The sequence below is a fragment of the Phocoena phocoena genome, chromosome 21 (genome assembly GCF_963924675.1).
Source record: "Phocoena phocoena chromosome 21, mPhoPho1.1, whole genome shotgun sequence".
Classification (NCBI taxonomy): Eukaryota; Metazoa; Chordata; class Mammalia; order Artiodactyla; family Phocoenidae; genus Phocoena; species Phocoena phocoena.
In genome coordinates this window covers 12,875,695-12,887,745 of record NC_089239.1, presented here as the reverse complement: position 1 = coordinate 12,887,745, position 12,051 = coordinate 12,875,695, and the positions used below count along the sequence as shown (strand labels likewise).

Sequence of the window (12,051 nt, the reverse complement as noted above, 5' to 3'; positions counted from 1 at the left end):
AAAGTCACCTGCATGCCATGCTGAGCGCCTTTCCCCCAAGAAGGAGGTTAACAGGGGACATAACATTTCTCATTAGCCCATTAATGAAAATAAGCTTCAAGTTTGGTAATTTGCACTAGTTCTGTAAACTGAACTGCTCCTGTCCTCGGTCCTAAGAAGTAGAATGGGAAGACGGTCAGTCTTCAGATCCCAGCGTCAACAAGGAAGATCTTGACTTTGTAACTCTTTGCTCTCAGACAAAACTGTCCACTACTTGCCAGGAGTGATGTCAGAGTAGTCCTTCAGCACCCCGGCCAAGTGCTCATTGTGAGTTTTAAACCGTCGCTTTTTCTGTGAAGCTGGCTTTTTCCTTCTCTGAATAGGAGCCTACAGGAAAAGGTAAAGACGGTTAGAAACAATGGCTGCTCGGAGCGGTAATATGGGGAGGATTTACAAAAGATGCCCCAGAAAGCAACAGCAAAGAGATGCAGGGTTTGTGACCTTTTTTCTGTTCTGCAGCCCAGCCTCACACACACCAATCCACACAATCCTTGTTCTAAAACACAAACCAGGGCTTTCTGTTACAGTGAAGTGCATACCTCCACCTGGAATAAATGGGCTGGCACGAAAACTAACCAGAACTATTGTAGGCATGAAGTGGGTAAAAAGAGAGACAGTAAATCTCTTTTGTTTTTCATCTCTATTATCAGGTTTAAAATTGTATCCACCATTAATTACCAATAAAACAAAGACCTGAAGCAAATACAGCAAAATATAGAGATATGGGCAAATTGGGAAGTGGATGAACACAGAAAGATTTGTTAAATATTATCCTCTTTTCTTCACTGTATACCTGAAATACTAATATCACATAATATTAACAAACTAAGCAATGACGGGAAACCATGAAGTGCTGCAATCACACTAATTCTTGGAGATCACTGGCAATAAATTTTCCCTTTTAAAGGAGTCCTAAAACTTCACTGAATAAAACACAGTCACAAACAAGTCAAGCTACAAAGGCACGATGGTGGACAGGGAAGGGGGGTGGTAGTGAAATACTTCTCATCCTGGCTTTGACCCTGGGCTGCAGAGAGCTGGTTAGCTGGTAAAGGAATTCACAGGTCTTCACTCAATTACAAATCCCTCCAATGAGCAGGATCTGGGGGCTATAAAGACAGTAATATCTGGTTCCTAAGGGATCTGAAAGTCAACAAAGATAATTCAGTGTGATCAGGGCTAAGGCAAAGCCAGGCACCGAGACCACCGGGCTCCGGGAGCAAGAGGGGTGGGGGGTGGGGTGAAGACCATAAAGGCCAGAACGATGAAGCAAGCCCCTGGCAGAAACTGGGAGCACAACACATGGGCACTGCACGCCCTATGGCTGGAGCTTAAGCGCAGGCAGCCTGTCAGGGAGGCTCTCACATACCTGGCGAGCAGCCCCTGAGGGCAAAGAGATCCGCTGGCCCTCAGTACACCAGACGTGATCTGAATGCATCTGACCAAGGTCACAGGATTAGGACACAGAAAAAACTGGAAGGGAGAACTAACTACCTACCTGCTCTTCCGAGAGCTGCACAGGACGCAGGCTAACAGTTCAAAGAGCAGAGGATTACATTTTCTTCTAGAGAGTACGTACCATTTTCTTTGGTCCAGATTCCTGCATGGAAGAAATACCCTGCCGCTTCAGATACTCTTCAATTTTCTCCTCATCCATTGAATCCACAGTGACACTCCTCCACAGTTTCTGAAACTCTGTGCCAACAAGACAGTAGTTACTGTACAACAGATGTTTACAAGCTATAGCATCTCAGTGTGATCGAAATCAGGCTTCGATATTATCTCCTCTGATCTCAATGAGCACATCTGAGATTTCATTATAAAAACAAAGGAAGACAGGAACATTCAGATGCTGGACACAGCAGTAGAAGGGCCTGGGAACACGAACTGCATCCCTACAGACCAGATCAGCACTGCTCTATTTTTAGAGCCTATAAATGAAGGCCATGTGATTGAGCCTCCCAGCTTTCCTGGGAAGAAAGGCAGTTGACCCTCTCCTTTAATCCCAGAAATCAGTTCTCCATTGAAATAGTTCAAATTCCTGATCATCTCTCATGAGCTCAGTATAGCCCACTTCCTCTCCTACAGGAAAAGAGAAACAGGGAGATGAGGAACCAAAGTTTTATACGGAGGAGTTACAACAGCCTATTTGCAAAAAAGGCCTTTTGAAATCAAACAAATGGGGGATGGGTGACTAAGAGGTGATAAAAGTGAGGGGAGGAATACTGAGACAGTAACACTGTCTCACATGCCCTGGAAGACAAAGGAGAAAGGCCCTCCATCCAGCCTACTCCTTGTTCTTAGAGACCCCGGCCCCTTTGCCACACCACCATTTCTGCAACCAAAAGAGATCACAATTGGGACATGTCCAGAATGAAACTCAAATGCATCTTAAATTCTGTCCCTAAAGAGAGGCTCAAATAACCAGGTTTCACTTCATTATTAACATCTACTTTCCAACACACAAAAAATGTCTTATGATGGCAAATCATAAGACATTTGTATACTCTGGATGGTGAAAGAGGCAAGTTCACTGGGTGCCCTGAGGCTGGGGGCTGGGCCCCTGCTCCCCAGAGCCCTCTCTTGCAAGCGCATGCGCATGCCCACTCACACTGCAACACCACCTACCCCCATCCCCACCCTCCTCCCTGGCATGGCATCCCGGAGGCCTAATCCAGGTGGCGCCGGCACCGCCCCCTGCCTTACTTTCAGATAAAAAGTGACAATGGAGAGGGGTCCATTCACAAGCTGTAAACAAAGTAGGCATGAGATACTGTGCTGGACCAGACTGTTCTCCTCTTTCCTATTTCAATACGTATTACATGAAGCAAATGATGCTCTAACGGCTGGGGCTCCAGTGATACTTAGGAAATCTGTTTTCTGCCACACACAGAAAGGTTTTTGCTGACGGTGACCAAATGCAAAAATGACAATCTACTACAAAGAATTCAACCTGGGCACAAAGTTATTTCAATCCAAAACATCTCTAAATAAAAAAATTTTTAGGGCTTCCCTGGTGGCACAGTGGTTGAGCGTCCGCCTGCCGATGCAGGGGATGCGGGTTCATGCCCCAGTCCAGGAGGATCCCACATGCCGCGGAGCGGCTGGGCCCGTGAGCCATGGCCGCTGAGCCTGCGTGTCCGGAGCCTGTACTCCGCAATGGGAGAGGCCACAGCAGTGCGAGGCCCGTGTACCGCAAAAATAAAATTAAAAAGAAAAATAATTTTTTTTTAATTTCTTTCAATACATTAAGAGTTCTTTTCCCTATATGCTCCCTGAACTTTCATCTGCATAGATTACAGAAATCAGTTAACAGATGACAATCAATTGTTTGCATGACTTTCTCAGCCCCTTGAAGGGCTATAAGCTCCTCGGAGCGGATATTTTTTTTTTGTAAGTTTCCTACTATGGTTGGCACTGAATTTAGCACATCCTCAACAATTTGATCACTGAACGTATGAAATGTTATTCTCTGGGCATCACAGAGTATCTGTTTTCTTTTTACATTTTTTCAACTTTTTTATTTTAAAATAATTTTACATTAACAGAAGAGTTGCAACATTAGTACACAGAACTCCAGTACAGGTTTTGCCCAGCTTTCCCTAATGTTAACACTGTATACGATCTTAGTAAAATTATCTAAACTAATAATACAAGCCTATTAACTAACCTACAGATCTTATTCACATGTCACCAGTTTTAGCACTTGCGTCCCCGTCCTGGTCGTCCTGGTCCGGCACCACACCTGGGATCCCACTGTGTTTAGCTGCCGTGTCTCCTTGTTCCAGGCTCTAAGTGTGCCCAGTGTCTCCTCATCTCTCAGGACCATGACACTTCTGAGGAGTTTCTGTAGTTATTTTATACAACGGCCCTCAATGTGCGGTTGTCTGCTATTTCCTTGTGATTAAATTGAGGCTATACATTTTGGGCAAGAACATCACAGAGAAGACATTGTGCCCTTCTCAGGACCTAACATCAAGGGTCCATGATGTTCACATGGCTTATTACTGGGGCTGTCAGAATGATCACTGGTTAAGGTGGTGTCTGTCAGATTTCTCCACCATGAAGCTATTATTTTTCCCTTTGTAATTAATAAGCACCCTGTGGGGAGATCTACTGAGACTATGCCTAAACACCCTGTTTCTCAGCACACGTTAGCTCACTAATTTCAGCATCCACTGATGGCTCGTGCCTACAACAACCGATACTTGTAGGTTTGCCTAACGGCATGTTACTTCCGTCATTCCTTTCATGCGGATGGATTAGGATTCTATAAGGAAGACTACTGAACAAATGGATCAGATTCTCGAGCCAATCTATTTATTCAATTGTTAACTTAGTATGGATTCATGGATATTTATTTTATTTCATGGATTATAACCCATTACTATCATGATTTATTTTCTTGTTCAAATATCCTGGCTTTGGTCATTGAGTCCCTTCAAATTGTCCCTGGCTCCTTTTGACTTGCTTCCCTTTTTTGTTGTTTGGGGGTTTTTTGAGCATTTTCTTACTTTCTGGTACCAAAACATGTTCCAAGCTCATCTTGCATTTCCCCAAACTTGGAATCAGCTCTTCGCCAAGGAGTCCTGACTCCTTTTACTGGAGAATGGTATTTTGAAACCAAGATCTAGGCATCCTAGTCTCTTTTTCTAGCAATCACTTTTATTTTTTTGAAAACAGCAAATGATTAGGGGACATGAAATTTAAAGACAAATGATTTGTTTTAGGAGATTATCTCCAAGTATCATGAAAGTCAGTCAGGCTCTAAATTATAAGGGTAAATAAAATAGGAATTGTTTAAAAATCTGCTATCTTTTAACAGAAAAGAAAGGCTAGAATTTTAAAACTCAGATTTGACCCTTTCAACTGAAGGGAACCCTGTCCTAATTGAGCTAAGAATGAAAACTGTGTAACAGAAAGTATGCCAGAGAAGGAAAGAAAATAAGCAAATTCATTAATAAGGCTTTGCTTAAATTCCCAAATAACTCATTCATATTTTGGCTACACCCAAAGCTTTCCTATGAAATACAAAACTAGCAGAATAGTACAGACTGTGGCGACAGAGGGCCTGGATGTGGAACCCAGTGACACTATTTACTAACTATGTCACATGGGAGAAGTTACTTAACCTCTCTGCCTCAGTTTCCTGACCTGTAAAATTGGGATAATAATATGTATTTCATAAAGATGTGGGGATAAAATGAGTTAATATCTATAAGGCACTGAGAATAATGCCTGCAGAGGAAAAAGCACTATCTATATCTGTCATAGTTACCATCATCCTCTGAGGTCTATCATCTCTTATTTCTGAGTGTTAATGCCTTTAAGGAAGGCAGATGAATCTGGCTGCTTTCAATAAGCATGACTCATCTGAGATTTATCCATGTTGTTGGGCATGTCAGTACTTCATTCCTTCTTATTGCAAAGCTGTATTCCATTGTAAGGATGTACCACACTTGGGGGCAATGAAGGGACTGTTAAAGGGCATCTGAGTTGTTTCCATGTTTTGGCTGTTATGAATAAAGTTGATATGTACATGGATTTTGAGTGAACTTGGGTAAAAACCTAAAAGTGGTACGGCTGGGTCATACATACAGTATATGTATTACAGCATACTAATAAATATGACGACCTACACCTCACACTATATGCAAAAATTAATTCAAAATGATCAAAGATCTAAATATAAGAGCTAAAACAGAAACTCTTTGAAGAAAAAACAGAAGTAAATATTGGTGTTGTTGGAATAGGGAATGGTTTCTTAGATATGACACAGAAACACAAGCAACAAAAAGACAAATACATAAATTGTACCTCATCAAGATTAAAAACGTTTGTATCTCAAAGCACACCAACAAGAAACTGAAAAGACAACTCACAGAATGGACAATATTCACAAAACATAACTCTTTTAACAGACCTGTATCCAGAATAAAGAACTCTTTAAAATTCTATAATAGGACCTTCAAGATGGCAGAGGAGTAAGATGTGGAGATCACCTTCCTCCCCACAAATACACCAAAAATAGATCTACATGTGGCACAACTCCTACAGAACACCTACTGAATGCTGGCAGAAGACCTCAGACTTCCTAAAAGGGTGCACAAGGAGAGGGGCACCGCCTAAACAAGCTTCAGAGATGGGCACAAGCCACAGCTATCAGCGTGGACACCAGAGACGGGCATGAAACGCTAAAGTTACTGTTGCAGCCACCAAGAAGCCTGTGTGCAAGCACAGGTCACTATCCACACCTCCCCTCCCGGGAGCCTGTGCAGCCCGCCACTGCCACGGTCCCGTGATCAGGGACAACTTCCCTGGGAGAACGCGCGCCTCAGGCTGGTGCAACGTCTTGCCGGCCTCTGCCGCCACAGGCTTGCCCCGCATTCGGTACCCCTCTCTCCCCTGGCCTGAGTAAGCCAGAGTCCCCGAATCAGCTGCTCCTTTAACCCCATCCTGTCTGAGCAAAGAACAGATGCCCTCAGGCGACCTACATGCAGAGGCGTGTCCAAATCCAAAGCTGAACCCCGGGAGCTGTGCGAACAAACAGGAGAAAGGGAAATCTCTCCGAGCAGCCTCAGGAGCAGCGGATTAAATCTCCACAATCAACTTGCTGTACCCTGCATCTGTGGAATACCTGAATAGACAACGAGTCATCCCAAAACTGAGGCGGTGGACTTTGGGAGCAACTGTAGACTTGGGGTTTGCTTTCTGCATCTAATTTGTTTCTAGTTTTATGTTTATCTTAGTTTAGTATTTAGAGATGATCATTGGTAGATTTATTTATTTGGGTGCTCTCTTCCTTTTTTTATATATTTTTCTTTTTCTCTTTTTGTGAGTGTGTATGTATATGCTTCTTTGTGTGATTCTGTCTGTATAGGTTTGCTTTTACTATTTGTCCTAGGGTTCTGTCTGTCCGGTTTTTTTTAGTATAGTTTTTAGCACTTGCTATCATTGGTGGATTTATTTGTTTAATTGCTCTTTTTTTAATTACTTTTTTATTTTAATAACTTCTGTTTCTTCCTGTTTTTTCTTTTCTCCCTTTTCTTCTGAGCTGTGTGGCTGACAGGGTCTTGGTGCTCTGGCCAGGTGCCAGGCCTGAGCCTCTGAGGTCAGAAAGCCAAGTTCAGAACACTGGTCCACCAGAGACCTCCTGGCCTCTCATAATATGGGAGAGAGCTCTCCCAGAGATCTCCATCTCAATGCTAAGACCCAGCTCTACTCAACGACCAGCAAGCTCCAGTACTGGACACCCCATGCCAAACAACTAGCAAGACAGGAACACAACCCCACCCATTAGCAGAGAGGCTGCCTAAAATCATACTAAGTTCACAGACACCCCAAAACACACCACCGGACACGGTCCTGCCCACCAGAAAGACAAGATCCAGCCTCATCCACCAGAACACAGGCACCAGTCCCATCCACCAGGAAGCCTACACAACCCACTGAACCAACCTTACCCACTGGGGAGAGACACCAAAAACAATGGGAACTATGAACCTGCAGTCTGCAAAAAGCAGACCCCTAACACAGTAAGTTAAGCAAAATGAGAAAACAGAGAAATACACAGCAGATGAAGGAACAAAGTAAAACCAACCAGACCAAACAAATGAAGAGGAAATAGGCAGTCTACCTAAAAAAGAATTCAGAGTAATGATAGTAAAGATGATCCAAAATCTTGGAAACAGAATGGAGAAAATACAAGAAACGCTTAACAAGGACCCAGAAGTACTAAAGAGCAAACAAACAATGATGAACAATGAAATTAAAAATTCTCTAGAAGGAATCAATAGTAGAATAACTGAGGCAGAAGAACGGATAAGTGACCTGGAAGATAAAATAGTGGAAATAACTACTGCAGAGCACAATAAACAAAAAAGAATGAAAAGAATTGAGGACAGTCACAGAGACCTCTGGGACATAAAATGCACCAACATTCAAATTATAAGGGCCCCAGAAGAAGAAGAGAAAAAGAAAGGGACTGAGAAAATATCTGAAGAGATTATAGTTGAAAACTTCCCTAACATGGGAAAGGAAATAGTCAATCAAGTCCAGGAAGTGCAGAGAGTCCCATACAGGATAAATCCAAGGAGAAACACACCAAGAGACATATTAATCAAACTATGAAAAACTAACTACAAAGAAAAAATATTAAAAGCAGCAATGGAAAACCAACAAATAACATATAAGGGAACCCCCAATAGGTTAACAGCTGATCTTTCAGGAGAAACTCTGCAAGCCGGAAGGGAGTGGCAGAATATACTTAAAGTGATGAAAGGGGAAAACCTACAACCAAGATTACTGTACCCAGCAAGGATCTCATTCAGATTCAATGGAGAAATAAAAAGCTTTACAGACAAGCAAAAACTACGAGAATTCGGCACCACAAAACCAGCTTTACAACAAATGCTAAAGGAACTTCTCTAAGCAGGAAACGCAAAAGAAAAAGACCAACAAAAACAAACCCAAATCAATTAAGAAAATGGTAATAGGAACATACATATCACAGAACACCTTATATGTAAATGGATTAAATGCTCCAACCGAAAGACAAAGACTGTTTGAATGGATACAAAAACAAGACATTTAAATGTCTGTCTGTCTACAAGAAACCTGCTTCAGACCTAGCGACACATACAGACTGAAAGTGTGGGGATGGAAAAAGATATTCTATGCAAATGGAAATCACAAGAAAGCTGGAGTAGCAATACTCGTATCAGATAAAATACTTTAAAATAAAGAATGTTACAAGAGATAAGGACATGACATCATGATCAAGGGATCAATCCAAGAAGAAAAACTAACAATTATAAATATTTATGCAGCCAACATAGGAGCACCACAAAACGTAAGGCAAATGTTCACAGCCATAAAAGGAGAAATCGACAGTAACACAAAAACAGTGGGGAACTTTAACACCCCACTTACACCAATAGGCAGATCATCCAGACAGAAAATAAATAAGGAAACACAAGCTTTAAATGACACAATAGACCAGATAGACTAAATTGATATTTATAGGACATTCCATGCAAAAACAACTGAATACACTTTCTTCTCAAGTTCTCATGGAACATTCTCCAGGACAGATCATATCTTGGGTCACAAATCAAGCCTTAGTAAATGTAAGAAAACTGAAATCTTATCAAGTTATCTTTTCCGACCACAACGCTATGAGACTAGATATCAATTACAGGAAAAAAAACTGTAATAAATACAAACACATGGAGGCTAAACATTATGCTACTAAATAACCAAGAGATCACTGAAGAAATAAAAGAGGAAATCAAAAAATACCTAGAAAAAAATGACAATGAACACATGACAACCCAAAATCTATGGAATGCAGCAAAAGCAGTTCTAAAAGGGAAGTTGATAGCAATACAATCACATCTCAAGAAACAAGAAAAATTTTAAATAAACAAACTTACACCTAAAGCAATTACAGAAAGAACAAAAAAAACCCAAAGATAGCAGAAGGAAAGAAATCATAAAGATCAGAGCAGAAATAAATGAAAAAGAAATGAAGGAAACGATAGCAAAGATCAATAAAACTAAAATCTAGTTGCTTGAGAAGATAAACAAAATTGATAAACGATTAGCCAGACTCATCAAGAAAAAAAGGGAGAAGACAGAATTAGAAATGAAAAAGGATAAGTACCAACTGACATTGCAGAAATACAAAGGATCATGAGAGATTACCACAAGCAACTATATGCCAGTAAAATGGACAACCTGGAAGAAATGGACAAATTCTTAGAAAAGCACAAAATCCTGAGACAGAACCAGGAAAAAATAGAAAACATAAACAGACCAATCACAAGCACTGAAATTGAAACTGTCATTAAAAATCTTCCAAAAAACAAAAGCCCAGGACCAGATGGCTTCACATGTGAATTCTCTCAAACATTTACAGAAGATCTAACACCCATCCTTCTCAAACTCTTCCAAAATATAGCAGAGGAAGGGACACTCCCAAACTCATTCTATGAGGCCACTATCCCCGATACCAAAATCAGACAAAGATGTCACAAAGAAAGAAAACTACAGGCCAATATCACTGATGAACATAGATGCAAAAATCCTCAACAAAATACTAGCAAACAGAATCTAACAGCACATTAAAAGGATCATACACCATGATCAAGTGGGGTTTATCCCAGGAAGGCAAGGATTCTTGAATATATGCAAATCAATCAGTGCTATAACCACATTAACAAACTGAAGGAAAAAAACCATATGATCATCTCAATAGATGCAGAAAAAGCTTTTGACAAAATTCAACAGCCATTTATGATAAAAACCCTCCAGAAAGTAGGCATAAAGGGAACTTTCCTCAACATAATAAAGGCCATATATGACAAACCCACAGCAAAATGGTTCACAATGGTGAAAAACTGAAAACATTTCCTCTAATATCAGGAAAAAGACAAGGTTGTCCACTCTCACAACTATTATTCAACATAGTATTGGAAGTTTTAGCCACAGCAGTTAGAGAAGAAAAAGAAATAAAAGGAATCCAAATCAGAAAAGAAGAAGTAAAACGGTCACTGCAGATGACATGATACTATACATAGAGAATCCTAAACATGCCACCAGAACACTACTAGAGCTAATCAATGAATCTGGTAAAGCAGCAGGTTACAAAATTAATGAACAGAAATCTCTTGCATTCCTATACACTAATGCTGAAAACTCTGAGAAATTAAGGAAACAGTCCCATTTACCACTGCAACAAAAAAAATTAAATATCTAGGAATAAACCTACCTAAGGAGACAAAAAGGACCTGTATGCAGAAAACTATAAGACACTGACGAAAGAAATTAAAGATGATACCAACAGATGGAGAGATATACCATGTTCTTGGATTGGAAGAATCAACACTGTGAAAATGACTATACTACCCAAAGCAATAAACAGATTCAATGCAATCCCTATCAAACTACCAATGGCATTTTTCACAGCACTAGAACAAAAAATTTCACAATTTCTAAGAAAACACAAAAGACCCCGAATGGCCAAAGCAATCTTGAGAAAGAAAAATGGAGCTGCAGGAATCAGGCTCCCGGACTTCAGACTATACTACAAAGTGACAATAATCAAAACAATATGGTACTGGCACAAAAAACAGGAATACAGATCAATGGAACAGGACAGAAAGCCCAGAGATAAACCTACGCACATATGGTCACTTTATTTTTGATAAAGGAGAGAAGAATATACAATGGAGAAAAGACAGCCTCTTCAATAAGTAGTGCTGGGAAAACTGGACAGCTACCTGTAAAAGAATGAAATTAGAACACTCCCTAACACCATACACAAAAATAAACTCAAAATGGATTAAAGACCTAAATGTAAGGCCAAACACTATAAAACTTTTAGAGGAAGACAGAGGCAGAACACTCTATGACATAAATCACAGCTTCAAGATTCTTTTTTGACCCATCTCCTAGAGAAATGGAAATAAAAACAAAAATAAATGGGACCTAATGAAACTTAACAGCTTTTGCACAGCAAAGGAAACCATAAACAAGATGAAAAGACAACCCTCAGAATGGGAGAAAATATTTGCAAATGAAGCAACTGACAAAGGATTAATATCCAAAATTTACAAGCAGCTCATACAGCTCAATACCAAAAATACAAACACCCCAATCCAAAAATGGGCAGAAGACCTAAATAGATGCTTCTCCAAAGAAGATATACAGATTGCCAACAAACACATGAAAGGATGCTCAACATCACTAATCATTAGAGAAATGCAAATCAAAACTACAATGAGGTATCACCTCACACCAGTCAGAATGAACATCAACAAAAAATCTACAGACAATAAATGCTGGAGCGGGTGTGGAGAAAAAGGAACCCTCTTGCACTGTTGGTGGGAATGTAAATTGATACAGCCACTATGGAGAACAGTATGGAGGTTCCTTAAAAAACTGAATATAGAACTACCATATGCCCCAGCAATCCCAATACTGGGCATATACCCTAAGAAAACCATAATT

General features: G+C 40.4%; 1 protein-coding gene across 1 annotated transcript in view; it reads right to left on the bottom strand.

Moving 5' to 3' along the window:
- Positions 1-249: 249 nt before the first annotated feature.
- Positions 250-12,051, bottom strand: part of GTF2E2 (general transcription factor IIE subunit 2) — a 63,531-nt gene continuing 51,729 nt past the window's right edge. Inside the window, exons 6-7 of the mRNA XM_065899969.1 lie at positions 1,619-1,734; positions 250-366 (exon numbers count right to left, since the gene is read on the bottom strand). Coding sequence (XP_065756041.1) covers positions 250-366; positions 1,619-1,734 — 233 coding nt within the window. The remainder of the gene's footprint in view (positions 367-1,618; positions 1,735-12,051) is intronic.